Source organism: Macaca fascicularis, chromosome 5 (assembly GCF_037993035.2).
Source record: "Macaca fascicularis isolate 582-1 chromosome 5, T2T-MFA8v1.1".
NCBI lineage: Eukaryota > Metazoa > Chordata > Mammalia > Primates > Cercopithecidae > Macaca > Macaca fascicularis.
In genome coordinates this window covers 160,833,552-160,849,360 of record NC_088379.1, presented here as the reverse complement: position 1 = coordinate 160,849,360, position 15,809 = coordinate 160,833,552, and the positions used below count along the sequence as shown (strand labels likewise).

The 15,809-nt window shown below is 38.7% G+C and overlaps 1 protein-coding gene and 1 long non-coding RNA gene across 3 annotated transcripts in view; one reads left to right on the top strand and one right to left on the bottom strand.

Moving 5' to 3' along the window:
• CTSO (cathepsin O) overlaps positions 1-15,809 on the top strand; it is a 29,890-nt gene that overhangs the window by 9,219 nt on the left and 4,862 nt on the right. For both annotated transcript variants that reach the window (XM_065545638.2, XM_005556153.5), the window contains exons 2-6: positions 1,358-1,466; positions 2,175-2,314; positions 5,051-5,218; positions 7,093-7,214; positions 14,767-14,930. In XM_065545638.2, coding sequence (XP_065401710.1) covers positions 1,358-1,466; positions 2,175-2,314; positions 5,051-5,218; positions 7,093-7,214; positions 14,767-14,930 — 703 coding nt within the window. The remainder of the gene's footprint in view (positions 1-1,357; positions 1,467-2,174; positions 2,315-5,050; positions 5,219-7,092; positions 7,215-14,766; positions 14,931-15,809) is intronic.
• Positions 4,571-9,365, bottom strand: LOC135971027 (uncharacterized). Its single transcript, XR_010587052.2, has 3 exons — positions 9,283-9,365; positions 6,418-6,497; positions 4,571-4,708 (listed from the first exon to the last, which is right to left on the bottom strand). It is a non-coding gene; the product is annotated as an uncharacterized lncRNA (long non-coding RNA).

The window sequence follows — 15,809 nt, the reverse complement described above, 5'->3', positions numbered from 1 at the left end:
AAGAAGGCTGAGAGGCATTCTCATGGCTGCCACATTCTCTCCTGTGCATTCTTAACATCCTGCATTCTCAGTGCCTTCCTGACTACTCCAGCTCACAAAGATGGCCAGGCGGTACTTACTGATTGAATGAATCCTCTGCATTCCTTAGCAGTTAATAATTTCTGGCTTACATTTGTCATTTGCCATATACAGAATTACTTTGTATTCTAGTTCTATTTTTACATTTATATATCCAGGTTATATTGAAAGCCTTGCTTTGTCAAGATTATTTTTAAGTACCTCAAAAACTTTATTAATTTGTTGATTAGCAATCTTCCTAGGTATGCACAGAAGGAAAAAAAAAATAAGATTATGACAAGTTCCAGAAATAATTTACTTAAAAATAAACAGCTTAAAGTTGTTAAGGGCATGATATGGAAAATGTCACTTATCTACTTATTCACCAACAAATACTTATCAAGGATTTATTGAGTGCCAGGCATGTGCTATGTGAGGGTATCACTGTAAGGAATAAGGCATATAAGGAGTCATCATTTTGCTTAGAGGTTTTTGAGACAGACATACAATAAACACAGAAGTACATAGACAAATACTTAGAAGCACTAGGGTTGAAAAGGTACCAAATTGATAGCCCCCTGAAATTTTATTTATTCTACGTAATTGGTTAGTATTACGAAACTGAAGCATGTTTATATAAAAGATAAGCTTAAGATAAATTATCACAAAATTCAAAGTTCAGAAATCAGTAAATAATGGTCACATTTCCCCTCCAGATAGAGAAACCAAGCTGTCTTCAAATATTTCCAGAATTGCATCTGTCACAGAGCCGTTGTGCCCTACATGAGATAGAGATATCTATAAAGCTTTAATAAAATCAGATTGATTTATTAATTTATTTACTCAGTCTGTTTTTCATGCTTCATTACTTAGTTCTGGGAAACACAAAGGTGAAGAGGACATATTCCATATTCATAATTGTTTAACCACATGAGTGAATGTCTATAGGTGACAATTTGCTTCTAGTGTCCAGTGTTTATTTGCAGTCTATTTCTTTTTTCCCACTATGTCAATACTTTAATAGCTGTATATGGAATGCTTGCAACAAGCCTGGTGATGGGGAATTATAAATGAATAAAATACACTTTTCTCAGCCTCAAAAAATGCCTGAAATTAGATAATAATTCTAATAGAAAATGTTTATGAATTTCCTATGGATATCTTATACAACTTTACATTGTAGTCTGAAGGAAATCAACCTTTAACTTTATAATGGAAAAATATCTCCAAGTTAGTTATACACAATTTACGTTGGAAAACTGACATAGTAGATATGAAATAGTTTTTGTTTTTCTTCTAGGAAAGCCTTAATAGACATAGATACTTGAATTCTTTATCTCCCGGTGAAAACTCCACCGCCTTCTATGGAATAAATCAGTTTTCCTATTTGTTTCCTGAAGAGTTTAAAGGTATGGTGCGATGGTACCATTTGAGTGATTCCCTGATTTTAATTTGCTTGCTTAACTTTTGATAAATATTTAATTGCAAATCTAATAAATTGAGTAATAGTTAACATTTATTAACTATTTACCTACTAAGTGTCAGGCATGTACCATGTGCTCACATAAGAAAATAAATTCATGGCCACTGTCTTCTAATTACTGCTTAAGAAATGAATATTATAATTATGCACATTTCCATGTGGCTCTTAAGGGTAATTGTCTAATCACTTCTGCAGTTTTCTAGTGCTATTTCTGTTCAGGGCACACATGGTTCCATGGGTTATGATAGAAAAAAATGATGTCAATTATACTTATTTTTATTATTGACCTGGCTTTATCAAACAAGTCATTTTATGTGTCAACTCCAGCCTTATTGTAGGAATTCTCTTTTGTAGTTTTTAATGAATGCATTTTATATTATAGAAAAGCACAAAGGAAAAATCTAAAATAGCAGGTCTACTAGAAGGCTACTGTTTCTTCTTTAAAAGTTCCTCCCAAAGGATCCCAAGGATATAATAGAATATAATATTGGTTGTCTTTTAATATAATATTGGTTGTCTCTCTGTAATGTAATGTAATATTGGTTGTCTTTATATATAACAAATATATATTACATATAATATGATGCATTGTAATATAATATTGGTTGTCTTTTCATTTTATGTTTCTGCTCAGCCATTTATTTAAGAAGCAAACCTTCCAAGTTTCCCAGATACTCAGCAGAAGTACATAGGTCCATCCCCAATGTGTCTTGGCCATTAAGATTTGACTGGCGGGACAAGCATGTTGTGACACAAGTGAGAAACCAGCAGACGGTAAGTTTAAATCCCTCTTCTTTTCTAATCATCTAAGCATTGAAAGGCAGCTTTGATGTCGAATTTAATCAAACTTGTAATGGAACCCATCATTTCTCCAGGAAAATCACATCTAAGTCATCCAAAATGACAATGAAAGGAGAATCTCTAGAGGAATGAGAGGCAAATGTTAAAGCCCTGACTTTTATTCCTGAAGCTGTGTCCTCTTACTAATTGTTATTGCCACCAACACAGTAACTCAGGGATACTTCCCAGTAGCTGTATCACAGATACCAAGCTTTCTTTACAATAGCAGATGGAAGACTGGAGAAGGTAAACATGAGCATTAAAGGCTTAAATGGTTCAAGAAAAAAAAAGTGAAAAAGTAAAATGAAAATGGATAAATTTACCAACAGTGTGACTGAATCTCCTGGGTTCTCAAGCCTCATCTTGCAAGCTCTATCAGAAAACCTGCCCCCATCTTCACAGGATCATATGCCTTTGAATCCGTGGGTCTTTATAAAAGTATAGTCAGTAGTCAGTTCAGCCATAACGTGACACATATATTCCAGAAAATCACCACCTATGCGGAATTGAGCAGTAACATGACAGGGATTATGGGAGAAATGAGGTTTGGTCACGCTACCTAGGAACTTAATCAATGACCTATTTTTTAAAAGACAGAAAGCTAATAGACATGTAGCACAGTTTAAACATGCTTACTGATTAAGAAATACATAAATACTGTAATGAATATAGCAATTGACCTTGAAAAAGGACTCAAAGTTTGCTGAGGACATGGGAGTTGGAAGGGCTGCAGCTTGTGAGTTATTCTGAAGTGGTGGAAGGAGGTGCCTTTGAAATAGGAAGAAAAGTGGTAAGAGCAGTTGTGGGTGGGAATGACCTATAATGCGTAGTGAACCCACCTAGCCGGCAGATGTTTGAGGGGTGCGTGCATGCTTTGCTGACATCCCCTACCTGTCTGCACCCCTCACTGTTGGCATAGGGAATACCTGCCAACTAGGGAAAGTCAAACCCGTAACGAGAGGTGGATAGTCTCAATTTGTCTGCAGTGGAAACCTCAACAGATCATTCAGCCTTCCCTCGTATGGAAAGTGTTTCTGTCCCAGCAGTTTCTCAGTCAATGTCTAGTTAGAATGATTTTTGCTTCTCAGATTCTATCTTCATTTTTGTACATTAAGTTTTACCACCGAATCATTTGCTTTATTACTGGATTTGTAATGACATGTGAATTAGACATAAATAGAATCCTTTCAAAAATGGTCCACAGTGTATTAAAGAGGGAACTTTTAATTAGGGATCTTTAATTAAAGGAATATTCGAGAGACTCTTTTTTTTTTTTAAGCAGGAACTGCCCTTGTGGCTTGACTAAAACTGGCTATAGGGGTGGTGTCAGCAGCTTGTATTCACCTTTTTTCTTTTTCTTTTTTTGTTTTTTTGAGATAGAGTCTCGCTCTGTCACCCAGGCTGGAGCGCAGTGGTGTGATCTCGGCTCACTGCAACCTCCACCTCCCAGGTTCAAGCGATTGTCCTGCCTCAGCCTCCTGAGTAGCTGGGATTACAGGTGCGCCCCACCATGCCCAGCTAATTTTTGTATTTTTAGTAGAAACGGGGTTTCACCATGTTGGTCAGGCTCGTCTTGAACTCCTGACTTCCTGATCTGCCTCCCAAAGTGCTGGGATTACAGGCGTGAGCCACCCTGTGTTCACTTTTGTTGAAGTTTGGAGACCCTGCTGTATAGTGAGTGTTTTTACTATGCCATCGGCACGAGAGATATAACCTTTAAAAGAGCACTTAAAGCCATAAAGTTGCTCAAAATGTAACTCTGCAAAGATATCCAATTGTCATTCCTTTTTTTTTTTTTTTTTTTTTTTTTTTGATCTAACTCTGCCACACATGGCCCTCTGGTTATGTCAGGTTCATCCAATCTCAAATCTACTCTCCTCTGCCTTCTCTGTGGATCCTTCTTCCTTTTACGGGATCCTATGATCCCTGATTTCATTCCCTCTGTCTCCTCTCTTTCTTTCAGGACTAGTTCTTTTATTCTTTTGTTCTAGTTTGTTAAGTGAAAGCAAGTTAATAGATCCACTATCAGCATGATCGGCAGCCAATAATGGAGTAATGACTAATATGGGTTTATATCCTTAGGACATTTCATGTGCATCCACTATAAGCATACTTAATAGGGTATCTTTATAGCCTAAAAAGTAATTCATTAATATTTATTAATTCTCTTATCTCCATCAGCTATAATGAGCACAACATACATCTTTCCCCTCCTCACCCTTAGGATGGAAGTGGTATATGACCATGGAAGCAGAGTGTCCTGAAAAAAGCAAGGGGGATGGAAGGATGGAGTGGGAGTCAGCACACGCTCTCCAGCAGAAAAGCCACCTACAAAGAGAAGTCACATATTCAGTGAACTGAATAGTCTTTTAGAAGATCATCAGTTAGCCCAAGTATTTCCTCAGTCTCTAAAAATTCACCCTTACCTTGCATTGCCAAATTTAGAATAGTAATAATGCTGACAACATGAACTAATAATTAAATGATGCTCAGAAGAGACTTTTGGTTTTCTCTTTTTTTCAATTTAAAAATCTAGAGGATAGGCATATATATTGTGTAGGTTTCCAGAATCTGGAAACCTTACTTGATTCGGTAACTTGTTATATTTAGAGATGTTGGTAAGTTGATTTAAACCCTATAAATACTACCCCTTTTTCTATTTTTAAACAGTGTGGAGGATGCTGGGCCTTCAGCGTGGTGGGGGCAGTGGAATCTGCATATGCAATAAAAGGGAAGCCCCTGGAAGACCTAAGTGTCCAGCAGGTCATTGACTGTTCGTATACTAATTATGGCTGCAATGGAGGCTCTACTCTCAATGCCTTGAACTGGTTAAACAAGGTGACTAGTCTCTCAGCCTTTTAAACTCTTTATTTCCTTTTTTGCTTGTTTACTGTGTGTTCAAAATTCAGATAGTTTGTTCGCATATATTAAATAATGTTTCCATGCTCAGAAATGTAGATGATCGAAGTTTGAAGTAATTAATCAGAATATTTAAAAAGAATCATTTCTAGGCAAAGCAATTGTCAAGAAATCAAAAGGGGAAAATTCTGAAGTCTGTCTTCAGAGAAATATTTATATTTATTTCTTGACATTTCTTAGTATATACATGCTTTTTTGCAGATCTGAATATCTCATAATTCCCCAGAAAGTTGAGAATATATGATTTTTTTTATTTTCATGGAATTTCTGAATGTTAAGGTTAAAAGGGAATTAGAGACGAACTAATCTTTTACCTCTTTTTTTTTTTTTTTTTTTTTTTGAGACAGCATCTCACTCTGTCACCCAGGCTGGAGTACACTGGTGCAATCTTGGCTCATTGCAATCTCTGCTTCCCGGGTTCAAGCAATTCAGCTGCCTCAGCCTCCTGAGTAGCTAGGACTACAGGTGCCCATTACCACACTCAGCTAATTTTTGGTGTTTTTGTTTTGTTTTGTTTTGTTTTGTTTTTTTAGTAGAGATGTGGTTTCATCATATTGGCCAGGCTGATCTCAAACTCCTGACCTTGTGATCCACCTGCCTCAGCCTCCCAAAGTACTGGGATTACAGGTATGAGCCACCGTGCCCAGCCTGTATCTCTTTTTATAGATGAAGAAATGAAGCCTGAGAGGTGAGATCATGTTGCCAAGTCAGTAGCTGAGATGGAGTTGTACCTTTATTCCCCGGCCTCTCACAGTAGGGTTTGCTCAGTATACCCCAGTGTCCCTCAGTGTTCTTAGGACTTGCCCTGACAGTGTCCCAGATCCGATATCAACTGCATGAAATTTGCCAATAAGGGTGCTGTTGGGTTCTGTAAAACGTCATCAAGCCAGAGTTTCCCAAACCTGAATTCTCTTCCATTATCCATTGGTTGCATTTTTAATCACGTATTCCAGGAGCTGCTCTGTACACACTGTAGACAGCAATGAATTATGAGTCTCCTCCCTTTCATTAGCCTAGCATTCAAAAAGGGAAGATTTTGTGCAGATAACTATGAAGTATTTGACACATGCTATATGAATGGCATAAAAGTGAAGTGACAGAAAGAATGCTTGGCTTACCCATTGCCTGTGTATAAACCACTGAATGGAGTCCGAAGGACTTGGCAGAACCAGAAGCACTGGGAGGAAAGTGAGCTGTCCTATAGCACCGTCAGGAGAAAGATGACAAGATTGTTATTAGATCCATGGAGGATCTACAAAAGGATGCTGTAAGATACAGAGAAGTAAGGGAGAAGGAAAGATATTGACTCCAAATGTCTAGGCTATCCAGAACAAGGTGCTTATTCTGGATAGATTTAATTTATAATGTTAAAAGCCCAAAGTATAGGCTGGGCAAAATGCCTCACGCCTATAATCCCAGTATTTCGGGAGGCCAAGGCAGGTGGATTTGTTGAGTCCAGGAGTTTAAGACCAGCCTGGGCAACAGAGTGAGACCCCGTCTTTACAAAAAATACAAAAAATTAGCCTGGTGTGGTGGCTCATACCTGTAGTCACAGCTACTGGGGAGACGGAGCCCAGGAGGTGGAGGTTGCAGTGAGACAAGATCGAGCCACTGCACTCCAGCCTGAACAACAGAACAAGACTCTGTCTCAAGAAAGAAAAGCGAAAGAATGCAAAGTATATGCACATGATGGAGGTGTGTGAAACTGAATCTGTTTTGACACAGTGAAGTAAGTTCTATTTGATTTACAAAACAATTGACAGTAAACATTTTCAGTGATTGTTTTCTTTTAGATGCAAGTAAAACTGGTGAAAGATTCAGAATATCCTTTTAAAGCACAAAATGGTCTGTGCCATTACTTTTCTGGTTCACATTCTGGATTTTCGATCAAAGGTTATTCTGCATATGACTTCAGGTAAATGTCTTATTGTATTATGTTTTTCTTTATATATTTTAAATTTATGATCTGTTGACTAGTTAATAATTTGATTGAAGGCATCAGTGCATACTCTTAATCGTTGTAAAACCTACTTTTTACTAGAAAGAGTAGCAATTACAGTGAAATGTTGTAAATGGTGTTTCTTAATTATAATCTACTTAATTTTCCAAGTGTCATTGCAATAGAAATGAAAAATTTAAATTCTGTTTAAGGAATAATTTATATGTATATTTATTTGTTATGTTTTATATTTTATTATACTTATAAATTATTGGTGCATAATTTATATTTATATTTATCACCTTCATCTTATCAAATTTAGGTGTTATAATACCATTAGCATATTTCAGTCTTAATGGTGAGTCCATCCAGAATTGCTTTGTGCGGCTAATATCATACAGGCTACGTATCAGGAAGCATATTTTAAATACCATTTATGTTCTTTGCATTTTTCAAGACATCAGCCATTTGAAAAATATAACACAAAAATTCAGATTAGAAACAAGAGGGAAGCATATATTACTGAAGATAAATTATGTAGCATACACTATAAGCATGATGGGAATGTAGGGATAGATAAAGACAGGCTGAGGGAAAGGACTTGTGTTGAGATGGAAGGGCAAGATAACTTTGGATAGTTTGGGGGGAAACAATCATTAAAAATGCTTTAAAAGCACATGAAAAACACAGAGCTGGCTGGAGACTCATCATGACCATTTGATAGAGTTCATGGGTGAAAAGTACAAAGGGAGACCCAACCAACTCCCGGCTTCATTAAGAAAATATATGATGGGAACTTTGCAGTCTTTTGAAACAGAGAAAACAGAGGAACTAAATTAAATTTGGATAAGGTAACAGAATGCCCTATGACTTAGTGGTCATATATAAAATATAAAAGAATCCCTTGAGCCAGATGGTATCTACCCAGGGGATCTGAAAGAAATCAAGGGTGAAATTGCATCCTTGAACAAAATGTACCCGTTTAAATGAGCATAAGTGTGCCAGAGAACTGGCAGGTTGTCAACACAACTCTGGTCTGCAACAAGGGTCCTCAGGGTGACCCTAGGAACCATGTACCAGGCAGCCTTAATTCCACAGCTGGCAGGCTACGTAGGACTTATAATGAAATGTTCAGGGTCACTGAGTACCTTGGTCAACATCTCCTTTGGGGGTAAAGGTAATGTGCTTTCTAAAATGAGAAAGTATGCCCTATAAACTGTGACTTCCTTGAGAGTATAAGGGAAGGATGTGTACAAGAAAAAAACTAGATTTACAAAATATCATTAAAAGGGATTAAGGGAATCCCTTGTCATGGTAGGAAATTGAAGAATAATAGGCATTAGTCTGAATTAAGGGAAAGAGAGAATGCAGGAGTTATTGGCATTGGGCCTTTGATTAGGAAGGAAGAGGTCCCAGTCAAAATCTCTTGTTTATATTGAAGATTAAACTCTAACAATACAATGCTAAGCTGATAGCATTTGACTGCAGGAAGATCTTTCTTTGATTTATGTATTCATTCAGATATTTACTGACTTTTTTTTAAGTTCAGGGAATTTGGCAAAGAACAAAACAGACAAAAACATTGTCCTCATTAGTAATTGAGACAGACAATCAACGAAAAATAAAAATGCATATGGCATGTTAACTGTAATAATTTCCAAAGAGAACAAAAGGAAACAGTGGGAGGAAGAGGAAAGATCTGGTGGTAGGGGGAGTGTACAATTTGAGAAAGGGTTGCCTAGCAGGGTCTCACTCACTGAAAAGGTTATGTTCAAGTGAAGACGTGGAGAAGTGTGTGGACTTAACCACACAGATATCTGGGGGAAAATTGTTCCAAGCAGAGAGGCTGTAAATGCAAAGATCATGAAGCAGAAACATGTCTCGCATGTTAGAACAATGATGAAGCCACTGTGGCTGCAGTGTGGAGAAAAAAGACAAGACTAGTAGGAGATGAGGTTATACTGTCCCTGTATTAGTCTGTTTTCATACTGCTGATAAAGACATACCCAAGACTGGGAAGAAAAAGAGGTTTAATTGGACTTACAGTTCCACATGGCTAAGGAGCCCTCAGAATCATGGCGGGAGGCAAAAGGCACTTCTTACGTGGTAGCAGCAAGAGGAAATGAGGAAGAAGCAAAAGCAGAATCCCCTGATAAACCCATAAGATCTTGTGAGACTTATTCACTGTCACGAGAATAGCATGGGAAAGACCAGCCCCCATGAATTCAATTACCTCCCTCTGGGTCCCTCCACAACATATGGGAATTCTGGGAGATACAATTCAAGTTGAGACTTGGGTGGGGGCACAGTCAAACCATATCATTCCATCCCTGGCCCCTCCAAATCTCATGTCCTCACACTTCAAAACCAATCATGCCTTCCCAACAGTCCCCCAAAGTCTTAACTCATTTCAGCATTAACCCAAAAGTCCACAGTCCAAAGTGTCATCTGAGAAAAGAGAAGTCCCTTCTGCCTATGAGCCTGTAAAATCAAAAGCAAGCTAATTACTTCCTAGATACAATAGGGATACAGGTACTGGGTAAATACAGCCATTCCAAGTGGGAGAAATTGGCCAAAACAATGGGGTTACAGGGCCCATGCAATGCCAAAATCCAGCAGGCAGTCAAATTTTGAAGTTCCAAAATGATCTCCTTTGATTCCAGATCTCACATCCAGGTCATGCTGATGCAAGATGTGGGTTGCCATGGTCTTGGGCAGCTCTGCCTCTGTGCATTGCAGGGTACAGCCTCCCTCCTGGCTGCTTTCATGGTCTGGCATTGAGTGGCTGCGGCTTTTCCAGGTGCATGGTGCAAGCTGTCAGTGGATCTACCATTCTGGGGACTGGAGGACAGTGGCCCTCTTCTCACAACTCCCGTGGGACTCTTTCGGGGTCAGACACCGCACGTTTTTCTTCTGCACTGCCCAAGCAGAGGTTTTCATGAAGGCCCTGCTCCTGCAGCAAACTTTTGCCTGTGCATCCAGGCATTTCCGTACATCTTCTGAAATCTAGGTGGAGGTTCCCAAATCTCAGTTCTTGGCTTCTGTGCACCCACAGACTCAACCCCAAATGGAAGCTGCCAAGGCCACATCCTGAGCTCTATGTTGGCCCCTTTGAGCCATGGCTGGAGCATCTGGGACACAGGGCACTAAGTCCCTAGGCTGCACACAGCTTGAGGACCCTGGGCCTAGCCCACGAAACCACATTTTCCTCCTGGGCCTCCAGGCCTGTGATGGGAGGGGCTGCCATGAAGGTGTCTGACATAACCTGAAGACATTTTCCCCATGATCTTGGGGATCAACATTAGGCTCCTTGCTACTTATGCAAATTTCTGCAGCTGGCTTGAATTTCTCCTCAAAAAAATGGGTTTTTCTTTTCTACTGCATCATCAGGTTGCAAATTTTCTGAACTTTTATGCTCTTTTTATGTTTCCCTTTTAAAATGGAATGCTTTTAACAGCACCCAAGTCACCTTTTGAATGCTTTGCTGCTTAGAAATTTCTTCCACCAGATACCCTAAATCATCTCTCCCAAGTTCAAAGTTCCACAAATCTCTATGGCAGTGGCAAAATGCTGCCAGTCTATTTCCTAAAGCATAACAAGAGTCACCTTTGCTCCATTTCCCACAAGTTTCTTATCTCCATCTGAAACCACCTCAGCTTGGACCTAATTATTGTCCATATCACTATTGGCATTTTGGGCAAAGCCATTCAACAAGTCTCTAGGAAGTTCCAAACTTTCCCACATTTTCCTTCTTCTTCTGAGCCCTTGAAATTGTTCCAGCCCTCTGCCTATTACCCAGTTTGAAAGTCCCTTCCACATTTTCGGGTATCTTTCCAGCAATGCCCCACTCTACTAAGACCAAGTTACTGTATTAGTCCATTTTCATGCTGCTGATAAAGACATACCCAAGACTGGGAAGAAAAAGAGATTTAATTGGACTTACAGTTCCACATGACTGGGGAGACCATAGAATCATGGTGGGAGGTGAAAGGCACTTCTTACACTTCTTACATGGCAGTGGCAAGAGAAATTGAGGAAGAAGCAAAGGCAGACACTCCTGATGAAACCATCAGATCTCATGAGACTTATTCACTATCACGAGAAGAGCACTGGAAAGACTGGCCCCCATGATTGAATTACCTCACCCTGGCTTCCTCCCACAGCACGTAGGAATTCTGGGAGATACAGTTCAATTTGAGACTTGGGTGGAGACACAGCCAAACCATATCAGTCCCCAGGCAGTAGCAGCCTTAGAACAGGGTATTAGAAGAATGGCCTTGGAGATGAGAGATGAGGGGTATGTATAGATTCATACCCCAAACAGAGGGTAGAGCCCTACACAGTTTTTTATTGGAGAGGAGATAAGAGAGAAGGGAGTCTAGGAGGATTCCCGGCCTTTTGATCTGAATGACTGAAAAATAGAATTACCATTAATGAAACTTGAAAGTCTAAGACAGGAACAGATTTAGAAGGAAACAGCAAGAGTTCAGTTGGAACACCTAGGAAGTGATCCCAGGAAAGATTGGTAGTGGGGTGGGAAAATGAGAGAACCAGGGCAGCAGGGTTTCCTGATTAAGCCAGTTAGTGCTGTGGCTAACCTCGTGCTTAGTCCTGCTGGGGAACTCTGGCGGCCAGGGTAAAATGTACACTTCAGTGCCATCCCACCCAAATTGATGATTGTTGTCTTCCCTGGTTCATTAGTTGAGGGTGCAGCTGGGGATAGAGATGGGGACTGGGCTTGCTTTCTGGGCTCTAGGAGGAAAACAGCTCAGGGAAAGGGCTGCAGGATCTCATTGTTGCAAGTTGGGTGAGTGTGCATTGCATTGGTGACACCCTGAGGATGTGGGAAGGTCTTCCAAAGCATTTGCCCTAACTGGGCACAAGACCTGGTCCTTTGTACTTCAATATATTGTTTCCATATAAGATGGATGCCTGAGACTCAGGGAGGGCCATACAGCTCATAAACTGTGGAGTCTGATTAGAACTAGTCGTATCTGTTCAACTCTAAAGCTTGTGTTTTTACTCCCAACACTATTGGTAAGGTCATGAGGTCTTAGGTTTTCAGCCAAACACTCTTTAAAACATTGTGCAGAACCCGAACACATCTAAGAAGGGAAAAAAATCCTCTAAAACATAAAAATATAATCTAATTTTAAAGCAAAATGATCCCCAGGGTTCTTCATGAATTTTTATCAGACCCCAGAAATTTCAGAACTCAAACTAGAATATTAGAATGACCATGTAAATAAACAAAAACTGTAGGAACCTACTACATATAACAATAGTCAGAAAAATTCAGACACAGTGTAACGCACTGAATTCTAGGGAAGATGAGATGGAAATCTACATCATGAAGTGTCGGTAAGAGGTCAGACTTGCCTTCATTGCCGCATCTTGATGACAATAAAATTTAGGAAAATTCTTTGAAGACTGTAGGTTTTGGAAATTATTAATCTGTGAAATGAATAGTAAACTCATGGAATCAATGTTTGATAATATAGCCATTATCAACAATGTACATGTTGATAGTAGTTCTATATTGGGTTAATAATGAAAATTAAAATGCTGTCTGGAGCATATTTGAACTCTCTAAAACCTGACATCTTTCTGAAAGACAAATGATAGCAATGCCACTCAATTCTGGGGCCAAATGGAACATTTGCCTCTGCTTATGACTGAGGCTTGTCATTCTATTTCTTACTTCTAATCTTTGATATCTTTTCTTCAGCTCTAACCCAAATCAGGGATTATTACTAAATTGTTTCTTTGATTCTGCAATGTCAGTTACCCTTTGCATTCTAAAAATATTCCTTCTTCTTGATCTTTCTGCTTTTCTCCTGATGTCCCTGAAACTGGATCTTTGATGAGATGAACTTCCAGTAATCCTTTGTTATCTCAAATTGGTGGAGACAGCTGTGTTCTGGTTGATAGAGAGATTATTTTATATATATATATATAAAAATATATCATTATATATATATATATATAAAAATATATCATTTTATATATATATCATGTTTAAATCAGGAAATACTCAAAGAATTTTGATACAATAAGATGTACTTTATACACTAAATCCTATGGGGAACAAAATTAGTTATTAGATAAGTTAGAAATGAGGGAAATAAATAATCCTTATTGTAAACTTCGAGTATAACTTATATGCTGGGCATGCTACATAATTCATGTCTTGCAAAATTATATCCCATAATTTTATCCTTATATTGATTCTGCACGGTGGGTTAAAGGGCTGCAGTGTATAGTTGGAATCTGAACCCAGGTGTGGGATAATTAAAAACCTGTAACCTATCATGACCCTTTTAAAAACTTTACAATTTTGCCTGTCTCAGGATCATCTTAGTTAATATAAACTGTGTTACAGTAGCAAAAATTAGAAATGTCTGCTTATGTTAAAAAGCAGATATTCGTGCTAATAGATAACATGAATAAACGCATAAAATGAGTATATAGTTTCTATTTCAATAAATTCCATTATTATGCAGTCAACTTTTTGCTCCTCTGTGGACAAAATATTCCCTCTCTAGAAACTGGTCTCCAGCTGGTCATCATGAAAGATTATTTACTCTTTCAAGCCACTAATCCACCCCTGGCTTGCTGTAGCAGTAAACTACAAAATGCTATCTTACTGGCTTGAACTACTAGGAACTTGTTTCAGTATCCTTCACCCAGAAAGATGTCCTTTGCAAAATGTCAATAATGATTTGATCACTCACTTGTAAGATCGATGAAGGACAAATGTTGTATAATATGAGACTTTATGTCCATGTGTGAAAGCAATAATTGTGTATTTTGCAATCTTCACAGTCTAACACCTAGTTCATCTGGCATCCTAACATTTCTTGTCTTTTTAAAATATTTGTTTAACATTTCTACTATTGTATAATTATATTAGCCACTTTTGGGTAGCCCTTCCCTATAATTTCTATATTTGAAAGTGACTAACATAAGTTAGTCTCTTGATTCTCACGGTATGGCAGAGATGGCAAGTTATCTCCAAATATCCAGTCTTTCCACTTTCCTTAATAAAAGAAGCCCTATATCTTCACTGACTTTCCAGCCAGCTACAGAACTCATTCCCCATCTTCCTTTAAGCTAGACTTAGTCATATGACTGAGTTCTGGCCAATGAAATCCGTGAAGATATATGTGGAAGTGTTGCGTGTTATTTCTGGGAAGTCTTTTCAACAGAGATGTACCACTTCTCCTTTCTACTGTCTTAAATATGGGTTAAATGGCTGGAGTCCCAGCAGCCATCTTGGACCATGAATGGACCCTGAAAATGGAGACCTTTGAATAGCAACACAATGATAGAGAAAGAGCTTGGGTTCTTGATATCCTGTAACCCTATCCCAACCATAGACTACCAATCTCTCTGACTTAGCTTCCATTGTTTAGGTCCTTTGTAACTGCAACCAAACCTACTCAGAATTATACACAGATTGTATAGATCATTGTTATTTTTACCTTAAAAACTAAATTTTCTAACCAAATATTTCCTCTTTTGGTAGTAACCAAGAAGATGAAATGGCAAAAGCACTTCTTACCTTTGGCCCTTTGGTAGTCATAGTAGATGCAGTGAGCTGGCAAGATTATCTGGGAGGCATTATACAGCATCACTGCTCTAGTGGAGAAGCAAATCATGCAGTTCTCATAACTGGGTTTGATAAAACAGGTAAGTGCTGATAAGACTCAGTTGATTGCTTTCCAGCTTGGATGCTGACCGCAACGTGATCACCATCCTGTAGAACGTTGAAATTTGGTTCTGCTATGGCTAAGTCCTCATAAGACCTTCACAACTTCTCAACAATCTTATAGGTGTAAATGTGCTGAGCCCAACTTGGTCGTGGAGACCCTAACCCAGTGGCACTAGAGGAATTAAAGACACACACACAAAATACAGAGTGTGGAGTGGGAAATCAGGGGTCTCAGAGCCTTCAGAGCTGAGAGCCCTGAACAGAGCTTTACCCACATATTTACTGACTGCAAGCCAATGATAAGCATTGTTTCTGTAGATTATAGGTTAACTAAAAGTATTCCTTATGGGAAATAAAGGCATGGGCTGAAATAAAGGGATGGGTCTGGCTAGTTATCTGCAGCAGGAGCATGTCCTCAAGGAACAGATTGCTCATGCTATTATTGTGGTTTAAGAATGCCTTTAAGCAGTTTCCTGCCCTGGGTTCGGCCAGGTTTTCCTTGCCCTCATTCTGGTAAACCCACAACCTTCCAGCGTGGGTGTCATGGCCATCACAAACATGTCACAGTGCTGCAGAGATTTTGTTTATGGCCAGTTTAGGGGCCAGTTTATGGCCAGATTTGGGGGACCTGTTCCCAATATAAATGTCTTGTCAGATTCCACCTGTCAATTTTTGGGTGGATATCTTGTTAAAATGATGATAATTTTTATCAATACAAAACTATCTGGAATATTTAGAATAATTGTTGGGAAAAGGTAAGTGCATATTATTTTATCATATGTATGTATCAGTTCTTTGTTTCTTTTTCTCATTCATTGGAAATTGGTGTTTGTTTTCATTTTATGCAGTCCCTGTAT